The sequence below is a fragment of the Aphelocoma coerulescens genome, chromosome 9, assembly GCF_041296385.1.
Source record: "Aphelocoma coerulescens isolate FSJ_1873_10779 chromosome 9, UR_Acoe_1.0, whole genome shotgun sequence".
Taxonomy (NCBI): domain Eukaryota; kingdom Metazoa; phylum Chordata; class Aves; order Passeriformes; family Corvidae; genus Aphelocoma; species Aphelocoma coerulescens.
The window spans coordinates 17,157,520-17,180,482 of NC_091023.1; the positions used below are offsets into that span (position 1 = coordinate 17,157,520).

A 22,963-nucleotide genomic window follows, 5' to 3' on the forward strand; every position below is an offset into this window, starting at 1 on the left:
GCCTCTGTGTTTCCAGAGCCGCTTCATTCTCTGCTGAGAAGCAGCAGCAACCCAGCCAAGACCACGCGTCAGATTTCAGTTGTTTGGTTGCATTACTAAAGTGTGCCTGGAGTTTGACGTAAACAGCAGAGCTCTGCTGCCCGCCATCTTATCCTGCTTTTCCTTAGCTGAAAGCCTGTGGAGAGTTTTATGAGCAACTTCATTCCTTCCACCCAAGCAGGTCACCTGTTAACACCCCCATCACATATGGAAAACACAGGTCTGTGGTGAAATATACTGAGTCAGCAGGGCATGAAAAGGAAGAGTTAAAATTAGGAACGTAAGTCCCAGTTGCGCTGAGGTGCTGCCTGCAGTGGGGTGTAAGCACAGTCCTGGTTCTGTTCCTTCCAGCACCGAACTGGAGCAATCCCTGCTCCTGCCACTGCATGGGGAGCATGGGAAGTGAGGGAATGTGTTCAGTACCAGTGCTGGAATGGGAACGTGTTCAGGTTTCAAGCAAGTGTCCGTGCTCCAGCAGGAACTCTGGCACTTCTAATGCAGTTTGTCTGGAGCATCTGAAACACTCCCCTGACAATCAAGTCTGCCTGACAAGGTACCAGCCCCTTGTTCAGAGTTCTGAGCCACAGGCTCTCTGCTCATGGTTTCAGCCATCTCACATGAACTTTAGAGCTTTTGGCTCAGTTCAGATCGGACATGAGGAGGTTTGGATGGGGCTAGCACGGGCTGCTCACAAAGAGCAGAGCAGACTCTATGGTTTGAGATCATTTCCCACGTGGGAGAGTCAGAAACCAGGCAGCTCAGCTGCATGTGGACTGCATGTGGACTGACAGTGGTGTCAGGAGCAGGGATTCCCCTCTTGGTTAAAAAGCAGCTCTGCTCCCTGCCTACAGCCCCATCCCACTGCACAGTGCCACTGGCCAGGGCGGTGGGGACGGCTGTGACAGACCAGCTCCTGCAGGCAGCATGGCTGGCTGCCTTTTCCCCTTGTTCCTCCCCTTGGTCAGGGAGTATTTGGAGCTGTTCTGTCTGCACTGACACTGTGCAGGACTGTGGGAATGGAAGCCTGTGTGCTCTGACTGCACTTGTGTTTACACTACAAACTACCCATGTTCTCCCCTGCTGACCTGATGCCAGCACTGGTGGCAGGGAGAGCACAGACAGAGCCCAGCTGGGGGTGCCTCGGCCTTCCCACCTGACCCAGAGCCACGGCTGGTGCTTTGGGGGCTGCAGAGGAGGTTCTGGGGGCAGAGCATCCCACACTGGTGAGTTACTGGGATGGTAACAGGATTACCTCCCACTGCCTTGTTTCCATAAAGCACTTCACAGGGGATAGAGTGTTTCTCACTGCTTTGATGCAAATCCCCTTTCTGCTGGGAAAAAAGGCTGTACAAGGGCAGCTTTAAGATCTTTAGTGCAGCTTCACCATAACTGTGTCTGCAGGAACTGCGTTCTCCAGAATTGCCCAAGCTCTTTTACATGGTTTATTTTGTCCTGTCAGACAGACAGACCACAGTGCCCTGCCCAGCAACAGTCCTGGAGCACATCTGTGGCCACTTTCTTTACTTATCTCTTTGCTCCAGATTTTTCCTTCCCTGTTTCTTTCTGCGCTGACTTTTCCTTCAAATACTTCTCGAGCTCCTGGTAGGGGCCGAGGAATCTGCGGACCATTGTACCTTTCCACCAGGCCTGCACCTGAAGTGAGAGAGAGAGAGGCCTGAGGGGAAATCACTTGCTGGGGTACCTGGTATAGCGCAATGCCTGGAAAGTCTTTCCTGTGCTCCCCAGCCACAGAAGGGAACCCCCAGCCCAGGCAGCAGCCTTTGGGCCTGTGCTGGTTGTGCCGAAGGCATCCACAGCTGGGCTGAGGGCAGCTGTTGCTGGTGGCAAGGGACAAGCAGGGGCACTGCCCCATGACCCCCCTGTATCATCTGTGCAGTGATATTTGCAGGAGACTGGCTGCTCCCCTTTCATTCCCATCTCAAACCTGCAGTCAGCTGCTGCCTCTGAGTGTGCCCCAGCAAAAAGAACAAGCTTTTGTCTTTTGCTTGTGCCACCACACACCAGCCAGCTTTCTTGGGCTGTTTTCTGCCTGGACAAAGCCCATGGCACAAGTTATTAACTGCCTCAGCTTTGCTCCCCTTTACCTTCAGGGCGCTCTTCAGCTCCAGGGCTTCCCGCTCTATTTGTTTTCTCTTGGCCTCCTTGTCTGACCGGTCAATGGTGATGGTTGCCTGGAATGCCAGGCACTGCAAGAAAGCACAGGGGTGGCAAAAGCCATGACAAACACGTCCCCTTAACTGCAAGGGCAGCCTTTGGGCTCACTGTCCAGCTGCTTGCCAGGGCAGGGTTCACCTGGACCCTGGTGCAAGGATTGTTCCCCTCTGCGGCCTACACGTCTCATCCTTGCTACACACTTCCCACAGCCCTGCCAGGACTGCTCAGGCCCGAGGGTTGTGGTGTCTGTGTGCACCAGGGACCTCCGGGGCAGCCCAGGGATAATGTGTGAGTGGAGACTTTCCCCCCCACCTCCATTATTTGATCTTTCCTAAATCCAGATGGCAAATGTTGCTCGGAGCTGCTGCCAAAGTGAAACCTCTCACGGCCTGGGTGTAATTAACCCCCTGATCCCTGTAAAATGGCTGGCTGATGGCTTCCCAGGCAACAGCTGGTGGTGAGGAGGACACTTGGTCCCCCAGGCTAAGCAGCAGATGATGTACAAACACACTTGGGACACTGAAATGACAGTGTACAGAGTGAAAAATGAGCCCACAAGCCAGGAAACACCCAGCTCAGTCCCATCATCTCTGACCCACAGACAGTAGGAATGTTTACAAGTAAATTCCTTCTGGTTTTAAAACACACATTTTTCTAGATACTTCTCTTTGTTCTGTGCTGCTGCTCTGCTGTGATCAGAGCCCAGCAGTTAACCAAGAACCCAGTGGGGCAGGAATGGTTCTACCCAGAATCAGCTCCCTGATAACAGAGCTCTGTGCAGCTGGGAATGTGTGTCTGCAGAAAGGGATGAGCTGCCTTTTCCAGTCTCAGCCTGTCTTACCCTGATCTTGCTAGAAGGAGCAGATTTGTTCAGACTCAGGCAGCAAAGTAAGGTGAGGCGTACTGATGGGATGGGACAGTACCTCTGCCCCTCACAAAGGCTGTCAGTAGCTCTCTCATTACTTGCTGGTATTTGAAAATAGCTATAGGGGAAACATCATCATCCCTCCTTGATGTCACAGGTGGCAAACAGAAGATGACATCTCAGCCGTTGTCTTCCCAGGACCTGTGCCTCAAAAGTACTAATTTTTTTCCATGGTCCTGGTTCCTTACCTAAATGAATGTAGGAAAAAGCCCAATGCAATTTTGCATGGCTAAACACTGAGATGCTCCTGATGTCTTACCTCCTTGGCAAATCTCTGCATTGTTTCCAAGTTTTCTGCCTTTAATGCTCTTAGATCATCCAGTTCTTCGTCTTTTGCATCAATGTCTTTTTTATACTTCTCCATCCAGTATTCCAGCTTCTCTTTCACTTTCTGCATAGGTAGAGAGTGGTGCTCAGCATGGTGCAAAGAGTGCACAGATGAGAAACTTGCTACTATTACATGGTCTGCTTTCAGGATGGTGGTGAAAGTCCTGTAAATTGTGCATGGTCAGTGTTTCCTTCTCATCTTGAACAGATCAAACCCCTAAGACTACTCATAAATTACTGCAGGGCTAGTTTTGTGCAGTCAGTCCTGATGAAGCAAGTGGCAGCCAGAAGCCATTCTTTGTGTGTATACAGAAGGAGGGGGTTTTAAAAAGCACAGTTTATCAGTGGGAAAGCTTTTATCCTCTGCCTGACTCCCTACCCACTTTCTGGATTAAGCTCAGCACACCAGGAATAAGGTCCCAGGGGACAGCATTTCACACTATTTCAGGTTGTGAACTTGGCTTTGTGTCACTCATGAATAGGGCAGGTGTTTCTGAAACAGTCACCCAGATGACTTCCTCCTATTCAGCAATAACTTCTCCATAGCAACCACCATGATTGCTTCCATGGAAAAATAATCTGAGGAAAAGCATCAATCTCATTAGGGCATCACAGCTGGACACACAAGGGAGATGGAGGGCATGGTCATCCTCCTCTCTGCGGGCCCCTGCAAAGCCACCAGCTGCTGTCTGAGCACTGAGGGGCTGCTGCTGGGCCGGCTGCTGGAGGTCAGCCAGGCTCAGCGTGTACTTGGGCAGTCCTCCCACTGGGAGCATTGATCAGACCAAGGCTCTGGGGTACAGAGCACACTGTTCAATTGCTCACAAAATCCAGCACTGCTTTGCACTCAAATTGCATTTTTAAAAATCTCTTATCTCCTATTAAATTCTGTACTGGCAGTGACATCAGGTGCCCTGCAGTAGTCCAGGTTTTCTTCCTGTCATACCATTTATGAGAGGCTTTGCAGCATTATTCACTGTAAAGTAATTCACTGTTAATTATGGGAATGCTCTGAATCTCTGAATCAACACCACAAGCACATTCATGCTGCTGAAAATGTGTACAATACCTGTGGGTTAGCAATGATCCAACCCCAGTTCTTCCTCAGATAAGGCAAAACTGAACTGGCATTTTGTGTCATTCCCTCCTCAGTGTCCCTCCCCTCTGCACAGCCCTTGGGTCTGTAAAGCTGCTGCCCTCGCTTTGGGTGCTGGGAGCCCCAGCTACTGCCAAGGAGGGTCTAAATTAAATTCCAATTAGCCAAATACAACTATCTGAGAGAGGAAAAATCCGTAACACCTGAACAAACAATGTCATTCACTACATGAACCCTAATTTTAAGGAAATATATCTATATGTAGCAAATCCCAAGTCTTGGAGAGGTGGGTTAATTAAGATTTGAGGATAACAAATCATTCAAACTGCAGCGGTCATGAACCTGATACATTTGATGGAGCAATAACTGTTTTCTTTAGGCACTAAGTGATGATCTAGTGTTTATAGGTTGCTATTTTAAGCATTAGCTGACAGTCACACATACCTGATACTGCTGCGTGAGGAAGTTTTCAGTCTCCATGTGGAGTTGAATCTCCTCATCAGTTTTGCTCTTCAAATTCTGTGATCAGAGCAAACAGAACACGTGAGAGACAATGCTGGTGTGTATGTGTGTAGACACACTGCTGCTGAAAGCTGAGTAAAAGTGCTGGAGCTCTGTGTAATCCACAGACATTTTTTCCAGGGATAAAATTAGCCGAGGCAGTCCTTGCCCCTGGGCCATCCATGAAAAAGGGAAAATTAGATCAGACTTTGATAAGTCAAAAAAAGATGCTTGCAAAACCAGAAGAGTTTTCTAATCCAGTTCACCTTCTGGTCACACAAGCAGCTCTATCTGCATAATCTGCTGGGGGCACTCCGGGAGCTCAGGCTGCCTGCGTTGCTAAATACCCTTGTAACAACCCCTTTGGATATACTTCTGGGTCTGGTTTTCTGACCACAGCATTACTTTAAGCATTCCCTGTCTCCTAAAGCCATGCCATCCTTGTTGCTGCTGTTTGCAGGATCATACAGAGAAACGGTAGAAGAGATAAAGGTGTCTAACCCTGGTGAGTTTCCTGATCCAGTTCAAACAGTTGTGCTGGTGACTGTAATGGAGAACAGAAAGGGCATCTGGGGAGCCAGGGAGGGCTCTTCCCTTACTAGATGGAGATGCCTTCCAGTATGGGCCATGGGGAAGGGCTTACCTGGATTTCCTTCTCCAGGGCATTCTCTGCATTGCTGCACTTTTTCTGGGTTAGTTGGATCTGGAGATCTGTGTTTTTCTTCATGTAGTAGCTCTCTGTGTTCAATTTGGCCGTCTTCTCTTGGAGCTTATCTTTGAGGCGATCAATGATGTTATCTCGGTCCTAATGGAGACAAAAGCAGCACAAAAGCAAGCCTGGAGTCTGAGGTCAGCTCACAGTTTCTTAATCTCTCCACTCCCTGATAAGGTCAGAAGAGACAAAGCTATAGGCTTCACACTTTCCCTGAATGTTGCTCCATTTCAAGGAGCATTTCAAAGGTTAGTTTGATCTATAACCCATACAGATGGCAATAAACCCATCAGCAAGGAGTGATTGCCTTTGGAGAGGGTGGAGTGAGGAACAGAGTGGGACAAGAAGGCAGGCCTTCTGCTCTCTGGTCCAAAAATGTATTCAGTCATGCTTAGGATAAATATGGAAAACAGCCAAATAATTTTAACCACTTAAAGTTAGGCTTTACTTTTACTAACCCCTTGGATTAGACCATCTCAGTGAGTGAGCATCTGTAAGAGGAGGATAATGTCTCAGCCCCACAAAAGCCAAAGTTTGTTATCCTAAAGAATACTGTATTCCTTGGATTTATTTTTTTCTAGTTATGCAGCAACTGTATAAACGCAGCCTTAGGAACAGGTGCAAATCTAATCCTGACTTGCTCATATTTTAAACAGCTCTTTCTTGAAATCTTACCAGGTAGATGCTGCCCACTTCTTTATGAAAACATACACCCAGGGCAAGGACGCAGTATCAAGGAAAAACTGGCTACGAGCTCCCAGCCTCTCCCCATGCCTTTGCTTTGCAACAGAGCTGAGCCTTTCCAGGGGCAGAAAGCTCAGTTTTCTGTTCCCTAGAGTTCTCCCATAGGCCAGAATCCTGAGTGGTTTGTCCAGCTTTTGGAGCGTGCTCAGGAAGCAAAGTGCATTTGCTCGATTTGGGATTGCTGTTTTGTTTACTCCTTTTTAACTAATTTATTTGAATAACAGATAAAGGTTCATTACCCTGGAGTTGGGACTTGGGACAAATGCCTGTAAAATGAAGACTTTTTCGTAGAGTTAAAAAGGTCATCAAAGCTTCCTGTGTAATTATGCAAGATCAATGTGAATGCACCCAACAGCTGCATTACAGCCTTTCTCTTTGCTTCCCTGCCATGCTGTGGTGGGTTTGATATTCATCAGCCAAACCTCTGCAGCTGAAGATGAAGATGAAATACCAAAGTGTTGGCATTTTTTGAAGCCCACATATCTTGTCTCTGAAGCACCTCACATTCCTTAGCTGTGTAAACATGGAAAAATGCCACAGGAAGAAGCCAGCTCATAGGGTTGTGTTTGCAAGCCCTTGCAGCATGACTCATTTGGAAAAGGTTTCCTTATAAGAAGAGATTGGAGCAGTTAAAAGGAAAGTCCTTCCCTCTGCACCCCTTGGCATACACATGAAGAGTAGAGTACATTTATAACGTTCAGGGTAAGTGGGGCCCTTGGCTGGTGCTGTTTTGTGGGTTCAAAGGTGTTCACATGTTTCTGAAGGTTTCAAACACCAGATACTATTTTTATGGCCATATCATCATATGACTGCAGACAGCTACAGACATGAGCTGTTTGTGCCTTATTAAGGTTTCTGGTCATGGCCTTTATTATCCCTGGCATGAAATTTTGGTGGCCGTTGGGAGGAGTTGTGTTCCTGGTCAGCAGTCATGGGATGTGAGTGTACCACTCTATTTTGAGATTGTCTTCCTGGGTCATAGTGGGCTTGTGTCTAAATTGATGTACCAGCAGAGAGACTGAGGGGATGCTAATTAAAAAAAGAACAAACTCACAACTTTTTGTGGCACTGAGGCTCAGGAAAGTCAAGCACTTCTGATGTCAGCGTGTTACTGCTATCTGTAAAGATCTGCAAACTGGCCAGAAAAGAAGGGTTCAGCCTAGGTTTCAAAGTAGTCAGAGAGTTGGGGCAGAGCATGAACTTCTCACCAGGTTATTTTCTCTTTCATTTCACATTTTAGTAAAGAAAAAAGCACTTTTGATTCAAGTGCCCCAGGCCTCAGCTGAGATGGGGCCTATCTGCTCTGTTGTTTTCTCTGTTGAATGGCATGTCTGTGGTTTGGATTTGGTCTGCGGTGTTGTAAAACATCCTGGTTAGAGGTGGGGAGTCTGGGGGCTTGGTTACACAATCCAAAGCAGACGGGAAGTGAAATGCAAAACAGCAGCGTCTGCCTGGCCAGGGAAAGCCGGCTGTAGGCGTGAGGGCAGCTCCTGCTGCTGGACCTGGTGCTGCAGAGCTGGGGCATGTTTGAGATTTAGCTGCAGGTAGTAAACGCAGCAGTAAATGCCCACAAGCTGTGGGCACCATCTGCAGAGTGTGCTGTTCCCTGAACTTCAGAGACAGTGACTGGGAAAATGAGTTAATATTTATTCATTCTGGTTTATCATAGCAAAGGTCCACACCAGGACACGGAACGCTTTCATAGCTGATGCAGTAAATCTCTGGGCTGCTTATTTGGGATGACTTCAGCGTTGAATCTGCCAAACCAAATCATCCCTTGTGTCCAAAACTATCAGAAAACTGGCAGAGACCAAGATCAAAACCCAGGAAATAGTTGTCAGGAGCCAGTCTGCTTCACAAGCAGGTAAACAAGGTGATTTTCTGTGATCTCTCAGCTCACAGACATCAGCCCAGGGGCCTGTCTGCTGTCACCTGGTGCCACAGGAGTCTGCCCCACAGATGCTGTTTGGCTGCAAAAGCAGCTGCACTTAGCTGGAGACCTTATCCACACTCCTGTGTTTTCAGTTACTTTGATTTATCTCTCTTGTAAGTGCCACCAAGATCTCCCAGCTCTTCCACTGCAATTAGTGTTTAGTCATAAAATACAGCTGGTTACAAAAATAGCCCACAGGAGTAAACAGTCTGAGGAATTCTCCAGCAGTCCAATGCTGCCATTTGGCAGGGGAAGGAGTGCTGTGCTCTGTGCTGACAGAGGGCCCTGCTCTGCTTGCTCCCACACTGAGTGCTCAGAGCTCAAGGCTCTTCCTAGCAGCTGCAGCATCTCAGCTTGCAGGGCCTGGAGATGTGCTTGGATCCACACACCTGCTGCAGCCTGGGCTCGCTCCCCATAAACCACAACAGGCAGCCCTGCAGGCACTTCAGTAAGGCTTTGCCTGCATCGCTGTCCCAGCTCCAGAACACCCTGAGGGAATGTCTGGGCCCAAGGGACAGCAGGGCTGGCTGTCACCCGGTGTCAACAGAACGGCTTCTGCAGCCCTCAGCGAGCTCAGCGCCGATCCCAGCAGCTGCAGGAGAGCCCCAGGAGGGGCAGTTTGCTGGCAGAGGGAGCAGCCCTGTTGGCAGCAGCGCTCCTGTGGAAAATCCTGCCCCTCTGGAGCCACGTTTGGATCTAGTGCTCCAGGTCCTGCAGCGCTCCTTGGGGCTCTGCCAGCAGTGAAGCTCAGGACCATCACAAACCTTGTGCCTTCTACTGTAATCATTCTGTGCATATCCCCAGTAGAAACATGCACCAGTGGGTGTGTATATGTGTTTAAAACATTTCACAGAACGCTCCACTGATGCATTTGTCCTCTTGGGAGAGGAAAAGGGAAGAAATATGATGGGTTTTAATCTTACTACTAAAAGCACAACTGAGTGGTGCACTGATACAGTGGATCTGAGTGTGTTATGACAACTGACAAAGAATTAAAGTTACAGATCTGTTTTCTCTGGTACTGTGGTGCAATGGCTGGGATTTCTGTCTGTTTGGTAGCTGTAACATTACTGCTTGATATAAAATGACACCACTACTTGCATGCATGTATGACATGAGTACACCACAAAATCTACAGGACATAAAAAGTCTTGGGGTGAAGAGCAATGCAGGAATGCTAAAGTTTACATTCCTAAATTTTTATGTTAAGATGCATAATCCATATCATATTAATCTGTTTCAAAACCTGCACAGACTGCTGTTACTTGTCCAGGAAACCAGAGAAAGTGAGTATTTTTATAGAAACTAGAAAATGAACACTGCAGCAGCAAACAGACCCCCTGCAGCCAAATCTGAGCTACCAATGCTGCTCCTGCACAGAGAGGTAAGAGCAAAACCAGATGGATCATTTCAGCTCCTTTAGAGACATCAGTGCTTTCCAAGAGAAAAGAAAACAAAATAAAGAAGAACATTTAGCATTTGATTTGTGTTCCATTAGAAAGAAAAATGAGCTAAGCAGGCTAATACACTATTAATTAGAATCTTATTAAGAGGTAGAAAGGCTGAAAATACAAATTCACAGCAACATGAGTGAGACAAAGGCCATGTTTTTCTGGTTCCAGGATTAGATTTGCTCGCTTTTGTTTTCTCAGCCATGTAGACTTTTGTTTACAGGTCTGTGCATTATTAGTTGTTCAAAGTACTCCAAAGTCAGCGAAGCTGTATTTTTATTTTTAATTAGTTGGCAAGGTGACAAATCATGCAAGTGTCTGTAAAACTGCCTATGGGAAAATCCCATATGAAGCAAAGAGAAATTATTCTCCCTTGGGAGACACAGTGAGACACCATTATTTTTGGCACAGGAGGAAAGCAGTACTTTAAAGTAGTCTTGTCTTTGATTTGTTATCAAAGCTGAAACTATAAGGAAGCTCAGAAAAGGACTTTTAAGCTTCTAATATTAAAAAAAAAAAAAAATCCCAGATGAGTGCAAATCCCACTTGACAAGGCAAAACCCAAGAACTGAATTAGCACTGAAGGGACAAGGAGAAGAGCCCCCTCCCAGCACAGGAGCTACACACATTCTTATGACCACAGAAGGTAGGAGAGGTGCAGGGCAGGACACAGAGAAGTGTCCCCCTGACTGCAGAGTGCCAGGACATTGCTGCTGGTACAAAACAGGATGATTACAGCCCCTGGGAAGGTATTAAACCAGGACTGGGTACGTATATTGTGTGCATGGACATAGTGAGGTTTGAAGAGCTCTACATAGGAGAACTACCTCATCACATTCACCAGCTTGGGGAATGGGAGAGCAGGAACTTCCCAGGAGCCATCAGAGTCTGACTGAGAAGGGACAGTATGAGAAGCAAATAGATCCTTCATATTTTTTACAGCCATTCTGTATTTACAGTTAAACTTTCTACTGCACGTGCATCCAGGCTGACAACACAAAACCTTCATGTTCTACAAACCAAACTTCACCAGCATGTCTGGGGCTTAAAATTCCTCTCTGTAATCAACTGTATCCTGGCTTGATTACTGTCCACACTTTTGTCCAAAGACAAAACTCAGTGATACCAATTCTTTCCTCAGATGCCCTTGCTGTCCTCTTGCTCACTACTGAACCAAGTGTCAGATTCTTGTTCCTTCCCCAGCCCCTGTACAGCTCTGCCCCAGCTTGCCTTCTGCTTGTTTGCTATCACACATCTCCTGCCTCAGGAGGCAAGGCTATGTTTCCATGTTGAGTGAGCATTAAGTCTGAGCTGTCTGATGAGCATCAAAGTGACCCGTGATAAGCCATTCAATTGATCTGTACTTGTGTAGCAAGTCTGACATTTCCAGAATGCCCCATATTTACTGTGCATGCACACACCATTTGCATGATGCAGACAGAAGGGCTGAAGCTTTTCAGAAAGATTAAGTTGACAGTATATGTGCAATAACATTGATCTGCCCTTGTGTAGGCATGTTCGGGATTTTCTGATGTCTGGAAGCCTAGAAAAATAGATTAATAGAATGACACTTTCTCCAGATGAAAATGTAGGTAGAAAAATGGCCTGTCCCTATGATAGGTATCTGTCTTTCTCACTCTCTTTGGCACACTTCCTTCTGTGCCAGATGATCTGTCATGACTGAGTATGACAGAACCTTAGATACTGTTATCTGCAGATAACCTCTTTCTTACTGATTGCAGATAACTGTGCATTGTCACTCCCAGCAGTGTTTTTGGGATATTCTAATTTGACCATGGTCTCATGATTATGAGCATTTTGAGTTCCCATTTGAAAATCATCAGACCTGCTCTTAAAATCATTAGTGGTCTTATTCCAAATACAAATCTTTATTGTAATTATTCTACTTCTATACTCCTAAGTGATGGCTCAATATGTATGGACATGGCCTCTCCGAGTGCTAGTTCCTGGGCAGCAGAGGCCAGCTTGCTAACAGGCTTCCCCATGGCAAGATGCCCAGTGCTAAGTGCTCTCACCTGAAGGTCTGTTTCAGCTTGTTTCTTGACATCTTGCAGCTGTTTCTGGAGTGCCTTTATCTCCTTCTTTCCTTTTTCCTCCCTGAAGTGGGAAAATAGAATCACTTGAATATATCAAAAAAGACAAGAGCTGTTTACCTAGAAGGGGAATTTCCTGTGTCCTGATACATTGTGGTAAGATAAACAGAGACTTCTCACCAAAACTACTGACTTGGTCAGTAAATCCTGAAAGAAAAGGTGCACAGACTGAGCAAGGCAGATGGGAACAAAAGGGAGAATGAGCCAAAAAAACGGGATGCTCTTGTTGGAAGCCTGGAATGGATTTGAGGATGATGCAATTCATGTAGCAGAGAGGGAAGATGTCTGTCATTGGGTCATAGTTTCTACATTCAGGCAAAATTGCCCCTGATTCTAGGCAGAAGCAAGCCTGAGCAGCAGAGTGCCAAATTGTGTCTTTATGTGTATGGAGAATGTTTCTTCCATATCAGATTTAAAATCTGCCAAAGAACACTGCCATTGGTTCTGAGTTCCATAAAGGGATCTGAGTGAAGACCAAAAGCTAGAGAGGGGTTCATCTGTCTAAAACAAAACAGATGCAGTAAATGTTCTAGGTATTATTATCTTATTTCACTCAGAGTGCGCCTCTAAGCTTTTATGCTTATGATTAGTTTTAAAACCAGTAAATACTACAGTTGGCCCCTGAAACTTTGTATCCTATCCCAACCTTACAATCACACTTACATTTCATTTTCAGAGTCCTTATCTGGGTGACTGATGAACAAAAGCTCCTGATAAGGAATCCCCGTCGTCTCACTACAGATGGCTTTTAGAAAAGTGTATTTACACAAAACCAGGCAAGTATTTATTATCTTGAAATACAGATCAAGTACATTCCATGCAAAGAATGTATAGTACAACAGAGTGGCTAGGTATAACTGACAGAAGGGGACAAAAAGGATTATGTCCTTTCTGATTATAATTTGTCTGCTCTTTTCTACCTTTCAGTATTGGATAGTTAACTGCACAACCAATTGCTACTGTCATTCTTGCTTTCTGTCCCTTCCACGGATAAACAATAAATCCCTTGGTTTTGGGCAGTGGAAGAGTTGAGTTTCATGCTTGAAGTCACACATTCCACTGGAAGCTGGGGATTTGCCCTAGAAGCAGATCCCTGAGCCACCATAGGAGCTGTTCCAGTAGGTTGGACTCCTGACAAATCACGACTTAGAGCAGCTTTGCTGTGCACCCTCAATGATGGGCCCGAGCTGCTACATTGAGGTAGCTTTAAAGTGGTTAAATACTTGTCTGATGACTGTGATTCTCTCTGACAGTCTTGGGATTGGACCAGAGCTTTGCATGCTAAAAAACCACTAAACCTCTAGAGCTCAAAAGTTTGAGCTGAGATGATAACAAATGTGTACCCTGAAAGATTTGGGACAGAAGAGGATCTACAGTACAGTGGCTGGTGGATTAGCCCTAAATAAGACAACTCCTCTGTCACCATCTGTGCTAACCCCTCACTTCTGCTGGGAAAAGGGAGTCTATTAGCATATTGGGTCAGAGCAGATTCTCCTGGGCATCAGACAACCTAAAGGCCATATGTTGCTGGCCCTGATTTGAACAGATTCTCTGCTGCTCTGGCTTTCACTGGGGACAGGAGTTAAAGATCAAGGAGCTCCTACATCACATTATGTTTTAATTGAAATGAGGCATTTGCACTAATGCAGCTACTGCTGTCCACTGTGGTCAAAGCTCAGGCCATTCCTAGCTCAGATCAGTATCAGACCCATCCACTGTTTCTCTCCAAAGGGGAAAAATTGCAGTTTGTAAAGCAAACAGAATAATTCAAGATGAAAAAAGTGGAATCCCTTCTGTATTTTGGTTTTGTTGGGTTTTATTTCCTTTTCAGCACGTACTGAGTGGGAATGGATTTGGCTTTCAGCATTTAAACAGGGAAGAACTGAACACAACACTGACCTGATGAGGATGTCATAAAGCTTGCTCTTTTTTGCCTTCTCTCTCTCATTAGCATCTGTTAGGGTACTAAATGTTCCTGTTTCCTCCATCTTTTTAATAGTGATTGTAATTACATCACTTGCATACTGCCTGCCAGGAAGAAAAGGAACACAACAATACTTTACAGGTGCTGGAAGTACAGTGTCTGGCACTTTTATCCATTACTGTTTACAGTAAAATGTAAGGAAATAAAAGATCCCTTTTCTGGTCTTATGTCCTATCAAACCCAGGAGTGCTTCTCCCATGGTATCTGCTTATTGTACATCCGGAGAACTCTGCATTAGGAGTTGGTTGAAGCTTATAATTTAAAAATGCTGCCCTGCATGCTACTCTGGGAAATTGCAAAGAGGCACAAACATATCCATGCTGTGCCAGACAGTGTTGCCATTAGGAAGAAGGCTACTGGCCTGCAGTAGTGATGACAGGTGGATCTTGGAAAATGAGATTTGGGGATGCAATACATGGGCTTGTCCAGTTTATTGAATGTCACGATGCATGTGGCATTTACATTTTAGCTGCATTTGCCTCATTTGTGTTAGAATGTTCTTTAAGCCTTTTGTTGAAATGACATGAGAGAAGCCAGGATGCAGAAAAATGCATCCTGAACATTCAGCTTTATAATCTCTTTCAAACCAAAGGCTGCTGGTATTTCTGCAAATCAAGGCACTGGATTAGGTGAATAAAGTTCGTTTTAAAAAAGAAAGAAAATCTTTAGTCTTTATATACATTACCTGTTCTATAATGGCTATAACTGCCACAGAAGCTCTGTGTGCCCTGCAGAATGACTGAGTTCAAAAACAAGGCTCAGATCTCCCTTTGCCTATGAGACCTGCTAAGGAAATCTGACTCCAGGTACCAGAACATGAGCACTGATTAGTACCTGGCATGATTTCCACCCAGGCAACCATTATCAACGGGGTATGTTTTACAGCTCCATTCAAAATAAACTGCTGGTCATTAGGTAGCATCCAGAGGCAAGCAAAGGCCACTAAATGGCCTATGAAGGATACCACTGCTACCCTTAAAGGAACTCCTTCCAGACAGACATTGATGTACTCTGGCAGTGGGAGAGCAAGGAATTTGCATTTTTGCTTTCAAGAGATAAACTGAGAACTTTACAGCTTTGACCATCCCCAACAGGTGCTTCACTCACCTGTCAGCATAAATTTTTCTGAGCTTCTGTGCAGCCCGAGTGGGGCATTTCTTGGAGCTTTTGGAAGGATGATGGGTGCTTTTTTGATCTTCAGTTTTCCCCTGCTGCTGCTTGTGTTCAGTGCTTTTCAGGGTCGTGGAGGTAGCTGTTTTCCCACTCTCTTGCTTTGCTGATGTAAGCTCTGGGGAGTTAATATCCAGCTCCTCCTGGATCATTTCTTTAATTTCCTGGATGGGAATGAAAGGGGATAAGGAAAATAAGAGAATAAGGGAAGAGGGAAAAGGGAATAAGAGAGACCTGCTTGTACATTGCACAGCAGAAATAAACCCTCTGCAACATTATCTGAGAGGAAGGAAAATGAGTAATAAACTAGAATGAAGCTATACTGAGAGTAGCTGATAGTGCATGTTACGTTCCTGCAAAGAGTGGAAGATCAGAAACATTTATGTTGGTCAGTTTTGAGCACACAGTGTAGTTAATTGAAGTTTATGGGCTCAAAACTCCTAAAGTGACAGGATTTAAAAAGGCCTAAAAATGTGAATTCATCCTGTCCAAGAGATGATTGTTCAGATTGTTCTTAATCTGACATGTTCCAAATGACCTCCAGCAGTGGAGACTACACACCCTCCTGTCAGTGCCAGCACCTCACAACTTTCTTTACCATAAGAAAGTTTTGTCACCTCAACAGCATTCGAACCCCTGGCTTGTTGTCCTGGTCTCTGTAGGCACAGCAAACAAGTCATTCCCTCCTTCTTTTGCACCAGTTTTTATGTACTGGAAGATTGTTAGCCTGTTTCTCCTCCTCCTTCTCTCCATCTTAGACATTTCCCACTGCCTGTCACCACAACCTTTCCCTACAATATTACTGTTATAATTAGAGATGTGTGGAAGTAAAGGTGATTGACTTTCTGTCTGCTATCTGCTTACCAGGTTTCTTGAGAGAGTAACAGCAGAGGAAATGTAACATGAATTCAAAGGAGAAATTCAAAATATTGGCAGCTCTCTTCTTCATGGAAAGGTATCTTGTGATTGAGTACAATTTCATTCAAAAAGCAAAAGCCCCCAAAAATACAAACGCACACTATAAAATCAGCTAAGCTCTTGCTTCTAGGAATTTCTCTGCTTTGAGTGTCATGGATAAAATGCAGGTGTATACCCTGGGACATTAAAAGGGCACATTTTCTTGCCTGCTTACCAGCATTTCTGTGGCTGAACGCTTCATAACAGCACTGCTGACTCCAGCTAACACAGTCCCTGCCAGCCCCATCCCAGTCCACAGCTGCCTGCTCCCCACCCCGGCTGCTTGGGGAAGCAGACAGAGAACTCGCTGTGATGAAACATTTTCCAGCAAAAAGGAAAAAAAAAAGTTATTTTTAGCAGCACCAGTTCTCAGTCCAGATCCTTCCTTCCACAACCCCACACACATTTGTGCCAGCAGAGCAGAGAGGGCAGAGCAAAAACAAGTGGTCAGGGCAGCAGCTGTGGATGCCAGGAGTACTTCCAAGAAGTTACTTGTCATGCAAGTCAAGCAAGGCTCTGTCAGTGGTCTAAGGTGCTGGTGCAGTCAGTGAAGGCATTGCAAGGGGCTGCTTCATGCTGAGTGTTTTGGACAACTCTGGATTGGGTGGATCAGCCTCTGGCAGTGCCTGACTCATCAGTGACTAGAGAAGGAGACTAAGTGGCTACATGCTTAATTTTTGGACTGTTAAATTTGCATTAAACTAATCACATGCAAAGTATACACAGACCAATAAAAATTGCATTGTTAATTAGTAAAAAAAGGGCTTAAATAGCTGGCTGGTGATGGCTGTACTTCAGAAAGAACTAATTTTGGCAAACAAGCTGTTTTAATATCATGTAGATTTTATGAATGTTCTAGTTATTTTTTTTAATGTGTGGGAAAGTTCAAGACAGGCAATAACTGGGTTGTCTGTAAACAGTAGGAACTTACACACTAATCATCAACAAATAAGTATGTAAAAGCAAGAAGTTTGAAAAGTGCATGTGTGTAGTGCATCTGTGTAGTCTCCTAAGTGCTTGTCTGTTGCCCAAAATTCAGCAAATAGAAAGGCTGCCTCCCTCTATGGCATGCACTATGTGAAGCAATGTGCAAGAGCATCCAATCTGGAAAATCAGTGAGGTGCTGGCCAACACTGTGATTAATCCTCTCAAAAATGTCATCGGTTGAAATTTAGATCTCAGTCTTTGAAGATGCTGTTGATTTGTCTGACTGACAGAGTTCCAGGGTGCTTTGCAAATACAGATCTTTTTCAAATACAATGAAACCAGCCAAAACTGAGAAACAGGGAGGAGTAGAAAATTACAGAGCACCAAAGTTAGCAAGTAGCTTCCCTAAGCCATTTTCTTGTTTCTAATTGTTTCCTTCTCGATTTGTTCTGACATCTTTAAGAACACAAGTAGGGTTTATAACCTGTGAGAAAGTTGTGTTCTAAGTGACTTGGTGAAAATGAGCCTCTGTGATTGAAGAGAAAAGTGAAGGTGTTTTCTCTATAATTTAAGTGTACCTTCGTTAGGTTTATCAACCTGAGTCTGTGTGGCTGAAGAGGACAACTCCTGCTGTCCCAGAGATATGCTATTTCTCTGTGTTTTGCTGCTGGCACATAAGAAAGGGAGAAGCAGCCTCTGGCAGCAGGTGAGGCCAGCTCCCAAGAGTCTTTCAGGGGAACAGTGCCCTCTACGGCACAGTCTCAGCATCGTTCCCGCCCTGAAATTCACTGTAACTCCAGCTGCTGCTGCTGCTTTGCCCATGGGCTTTTTGAAGAGGTAATATGGAAAGGAAACACGTAGAAAAACATTATTTTCCTTCCTCTGGCATTCTTAAGTGGTACATTAGACAGAGTGAGCATCTTTAAATGTCAAAACTCAGATCTCAGTTTTTATTTCCATCCTGGTTGTGTATTTTTTTTCACGAGTTCATCTTGAAAAGGTTTCAAACCTGCTAAAACTGGAAAGAGCCTGCTGTGTCTTTTATAGTCCACAGTACTTAGAGCCATTTACCCCTCAGGATGGTCCCATCCTGATTCCTATGTCTTAATAGCTACCAGAAATGTCACAACACCTTCCTCCACAGCAACAAACCCCTGCCTGAGCATTAGGAATTCTTCTCTGTTCTTCATATCTCTGCCCAATTGTCTTAGTTATGATGCCTATTAGAAATCAACTTATAATTAATGATCACTGAGAGAAGGTAGTTACTATATTTTGAGGTGCATCTTTCTTGATACATTGTGGGAACAAATGGAACTTTGGCATGGACTTAGAGACGAACAGAATTTCCCTGGTTTTGAGTACTTTGAAATAACCTACACATTTCTACTTTTAAAAGAGCTGTGTATCTGTATAAGAACCTACAGATGTTTTGCTTCCTTTTCCCCAATTCTTTGCTTGTTGTCTACCCACTGAGATTTTAGAATTATAATCTCAGGAATCTTATCTTGGATCAGTAGGGTCCTTTGCACAAAGTCTTGACCAAGGCTTCTCTGTGATTCTGCAGTATAAATATTAAAATTAAGTCACTTCTATTGTGTTTCTTCACTCAAGAGTCATGGAGCATTTACAGAAAATATATTTGAGTTAATTTTTTTAAAATGCTGGTAAAAGATATAAAACCAAGACAAAAAAAGAGATATGATATACATCTTTTTAAGCAGTGGCACATACATGGCTGACTTGTGTTTTGTCCTCATGTGAAACTGGCGTGATATATCCAAGAATTGCAAGTTGATCCACACAGTTCTCCAGCACAGCACTAAACATCAGAGCTTCCAGATGAGTGATTTTTTCCATTTGTTTAGTCTCTGTGGTCTTGCTAGGAGGAACAAAGATAAAAGATACCAATCAGAAAAATGCTATGGTGTTAGTAATGTCAGTAACAGTAGATGAAACTAAAGGTAGACCCGAAATAGCTTTATTTGCAGCCTTACATATACTTCCCTGGCTTTGTTTATAACCTTCCATCCACTGTTTATAAGAGGAGCTGTGCTCTGCTAATGGCTGCATTCAGGGACAGTGGGAATGTTTAGCTTTTGCAAAACAAAGAGGTCCTGGTCCCTCCTACAGCAGATCTGGGTAGACAGGCTGAGAAAGGAATGGGTATGGAGGGCACAAACTGGGTGAGGTGCCTCATTATTCAGTTCAGCGGGGAGCAATGGTTCATAGTGGACTTTGGGAAACAACAGAAGAGCCTTTTTAAAAGAAAAAAAATAAATCCATCTCTTATAAAGTCTCAGATGGTGAACCTTGATGCTCTAATCATTCCTCAGTGTTACTGTGTAGCCTTCACACTTTCATGATCCCAGTCCCCTCTCAGTAGGAACTGTTACCATCTTAAGATGCTGAAAGTTAAACAAGAACCAATACCTGGACTAAGTAAACAATCTTTAACTTTCTGTATTATGTTATTTAAACTTGCATTTCAAATATGAAACTGCTCTGACATATACTTAAGCACTCCTTTGCCTACTTACAGTTGGAATATTGTAAAAGTATATATAAGGAAAGGTGGAAATTCACTATTAATCCAAAAGTACCTAAGAAAACACTTGCACAAAACAACGGAGAATTTCTCTGAAAATGTCAATGTTTTGATACACTATTGGACAATCCCTCCAAACCCTGTACATACAAACCAGGTATTTCTTGTACAACACGTAGCTCAACTGCAGTCTCAGATGGGTGAGATCCTGAGTGTCATTGCAATGGAAGTATCAACAGCCACTAACAAAATCTTGATTTGGCTGCTCTACCTACAACTGGATTTGTGCCATCTGTAAAACCCTTGCATAAGCATATCCTAAGCCTGCAAAATATTACAGTCCAACCTGTAAGCATGCCAAGGAAATACATTGGACAGTCCCTGTTAGGAAAAGATGTGGCCATATTCTATAAAAATCAAAGAGGCTTGGATGCAGTTGTGCTCTGGATCACTGGAAATCAGTGATATTTCATAAGCAAGTGTTTTAAAAAATGCATAATTGCTATAACCTCTCTGAAGCTGTTATCATTTGTCTTCCTCCTTTTTTGTTGTTTTTGTTGAAGAAAATATGTAATTTACAGTTGGACCATGAAGTTAATTTCACTTGGCAGTAAAGAAAGGCCACTTTTAAGTGCAGGCTTATTTGATGTCTGTTAGTACAGAATAGGTAAGCCAAACAAAAATAACTCAGATTTCACACATTTATTTCCTGGTGTCCCTGTCTGCTGCAGGAAGCTGTCTAATGCAACACGTGTTGAAATGGGCTGTAAGAGGACATGGCTCTCCCTGGGGATAAGATTAGAAACTGTGCTTGGGGTAGTGACTGGGATTGCTCTCAGTAAATCCATAGGAAGAGCAGATACCAGGGAGAGACAGAGGTATTTAAATTAAAGGATAATACTGCTCTGGGTCAAAGGAGAGTAATTTCCTCTAAGCCAGGCAATTATGATAAGGTTTCTATCTCCTGAATGGATAAAAATACAGAACAGCCTTTCAGACAAGGTAATGGTAGAGGCACCCTGATTTATTTCAAGAAGCTTGTTTAAATCATGGCAGGAAAAGATAACAGCAAAGTAGTGATTCTGAATATTATCAATATGTTCACTGTACTTGTATTGTTTGTACCCACGTACCTAATTAATTCCTCTGAGCAGGGCTTTTGATGGTCACCTAGGATGAAGAAGGAACTGATTTCATCCCTTTGCTTCTGAGATTTTTCCCTCTTTTATCTTAATTATAAAAAAAATGTAACAACTTCAGATAGGAATCTGATAATAGCATTAACAAAAAAATAGCAAATAATCTGTATAATACACTAAACCCATCACTTTCCTTTTCAACTTTAAAATCAATAATAGAAGTGGAGATGCAGTGTTTTTACATCAAGAAAGTCAGACAGTGTCTCCAGTCAACAAGCACTAATAAAATATTTTTCAATGTTTTACCCATTTTTATCTCTTTCAGCAATCCATGATCCATATTTTGAGTCTAAACAACCTAAAAATAATCTATTACGTGTGGAGTTCTAATGCTAAAAATATGGTGAAAAAAGATGTGTTGGGAGATAGCTGTGACAGATGATTACAACGGCATTTTTGGAAGAAGAAATAACACATACAGCTCTCACAGGAAAAAGGGACTTATTTGGAAACAAAGGAGGATGTAACAGCTTTTCCTCTTTTCCATCAGCAGCTTCTGACCAGGAGAGAATTAACTCGGGATATTAATATGTTTTAAGAAAGCTGGCAGCTGGAATGTTTCTCTAAAGCTCCTTTGCTGCTTTGCTCCTCCTGTATATCTTCTCTTATATCCATATCCTTGCTCAGCAGATCCATGTGCCAAGCCAGTAGGGTCTGGGCTTATGTTAACTTGGAATTGAGAAGGAAACCACTGTCTGGGGCATTAGGAAACACTACAAATATGAGCTGCTTGCTCTGGATTTTAGTGTCAACACAGTGCCCTCAGATCATCCACTGGCATCGCCCTTCATTGCTGTGTTTGCTGAACTCCCTCATTAAACTCTATTAATAATAATTAAAAAAAAAAAAAAAAAGGAAAAGAAAAAAAAAGAAGAAGAAGTATGTGAAGGATTCAGCTTTCCCCATGAGTTTTGGTTGACATTCTTTCCCTGCTGATCTAAAGGGAAAGAAAAACATATCAAGTAATAATTTTTAAAACAACTGTATAAAAGGTCTAGCTTCCTGTTCCTCTGGGGATTGCAACTCCCTCTGCTGTGTGAGAGTTCTGGATGTACATTTCTCCCACTCTGCTGCCTGATAAATGAAAATGGATTCAAGAGCAGCATTTTGTGCAGCATTCCTTGTAGTCAAACAAAGAGACTCTGGTTAATTCCAGTGAGAAAATGCATAGCTGAGAATGTCACATCTCCTCTAGCTGTTTGGCAAATGATTGGCAAAGAGAAATTCTGAATATCTACAGGAGCAGCAGCTGAGCCAGAAATCACAAATAGCTTAATTTTTACCAAAGAAAGGTCTCTTGGAAAACAAAATAGGTGTGGCCTTACACAACTCTGCCTCCTGCTAGAAATGTTAGAACAGCAAGGTGCTGATTTGGGGGGGAAAAAAGGGGTGGGCAGGGGGGAAGGGGCAAGAAAAGGAGAGGAAAAGGGAGGGAGAGAGGAAGAGGAAGGGAAAGGAAGGTATGGGAAGAGAAGGAAAGAGAAAGGGAAGAGGAACATCAAGGTTCCTCAAGGTTTCCCTTCCCCTCACCTTCCTTCCCCTAAATCATTTTAAGTGCTCTGAAAATGCACCTGGATTTCTGGCAGTGTGAGGGAAGTGACAGAAATCGGGAGCGAATAACCCTGACGTGGGCAAATAGGCAAGTACACGCTTCTAGATCTTATTTAGGAAAACACAGAAATGTGAGACTTCGTTACAGGGACTTCAGTGTCGAAATATGCTTTTTGTCTCCAAGGCGATATCGGGAGTAAAAAAACTTTCGAGAGGATTCACTGATTCAGGGTGAGAACTGAGGACGACGGGCAGGGCCCGGAGCCCATCCCGAACACCAAGGGCTGCTCTTCCCCTCCGCGCTGCCTCTCTTCGGGCTCCTCGGCTCGTTCCACCGCCGCGGCCGATTTTCATTCGCCCTGCCCAGCCCGGCCCGGGCTCCCCTCAACCTCCCACCGGAATTTGCCCTCATTTCCCCCGGTCCCGGTCCCGGCCGCCCTCCGCCCTCACCGGGATGCGCCGCCCGCCTCCATGGCAACCACCACGCTCTGGGGCCTCGTGGGGTTGCCCAGCGGGTGCCTGCGCGGCGGGGCTGGGGCCGCCCCTCCCGGGATCGCTCTTCCGGGGATCATCCCCGGGGAACGCGGGGACGGGACACGGGGCGCTGCGG

At 44.4% G+C, this 22,963-nt stretch overlaps 1 protein-coding gene and 1 long non-coding RNA gene across 4 annotated transcripts; one reads left to right on the forward strand and one right to left on the reverse strand.

Moving 5' to 3' along the window:
- Positions 1 to 1,467: 1,467 nt before the first annotated feature.
- IQCG (IQ motif containing G) lies at positions 1,468 to 22,826 on the reverse strand. 2 transcript variants are annotated; one of them, XM_069025028.1, is made up of 11 exons: positions 22,804 to 22,821; positions 20,737 to 20,773; positions 18,790 to 18,937; positions 15,109 to 15,335; positions 13,917 to 14,045; positions 11,940 to 12,021; positions 5,707 to 5,868; positions 5,007 to 5,081; positions 3,399 to 3,530; positions 2,145 to 2,246; positions 1,468 to 1,692 (listed from the first exon to the last, which is right to left on the reverse strand). In XM_069025028.1, the coding sequence occupies exons 3-11, from the start codon at positions 18,913 to 18,915 to the stop codon at positions 1,564 to 1,566; spliced, it is 1,164 nt and encodes a 387-aa protein (XP_068881129.1). In that variant the 5' UTR covers positions 18,916 to 18,937; positions 20,737 to 20,773; positions 22,804 to 22,821; the 3' UTR covers positions 1,468 to 1,563. The 2 variants fall into 2 exon arrangements, with proteins under 2 accessions (XP_068881129.1, XP_068881128.1); XM_069025027.1 differs by lacking the exon at positions 20,737 to 20,773 and having other exon boundaries at positions 22,804 to 22,826.
- On the forward strand, positions 11,991 to 21,603 carry LOC138114970 (uncharacterized). 2 transcript variants are annotated; one of them, XR_011152893.1, is made up of 3 exons: positions 11,991 to 12,113; positions 12,694 to 12,793; positions 21,068 to 21,603. It is a non-coding gene; the product is annotated as an uncharacterized lncRNA (long non-coding RNA). The 2 variants fall into 2 exon arrangements; XR_011152894.1 differs by lacking the exon at positions 21,068 to 21,603 and adding an exon at positions 13,849 to 13,927.
- Positions 22,827 to 22,963: the final 137 nt, after the last annotated feature.

Excerpts from the sequence above, each read along its gene's own strand:
- IQCG (XM_069025027.1), bottom strand. The coding sequence starts at position 22,826 with ATGGAGGCGGGCGGCGCATCCCG. Across the intron at positions 15,336-18,789 it reads ACAAAACACAAGTCAGCCAT|GAAATTAAAGAAATGATCCA; the intron begins GTATGTGCCACT and ends ATTCCCATCCAG. Across the intron at positions 5,082-5,706 it reads CCCTGGAGAAGGAAATCCAG|AATTTGAAGAGCAAAACTGA; the intron begins GTAAGCCCTTCC and ends CTCTGATCACAG.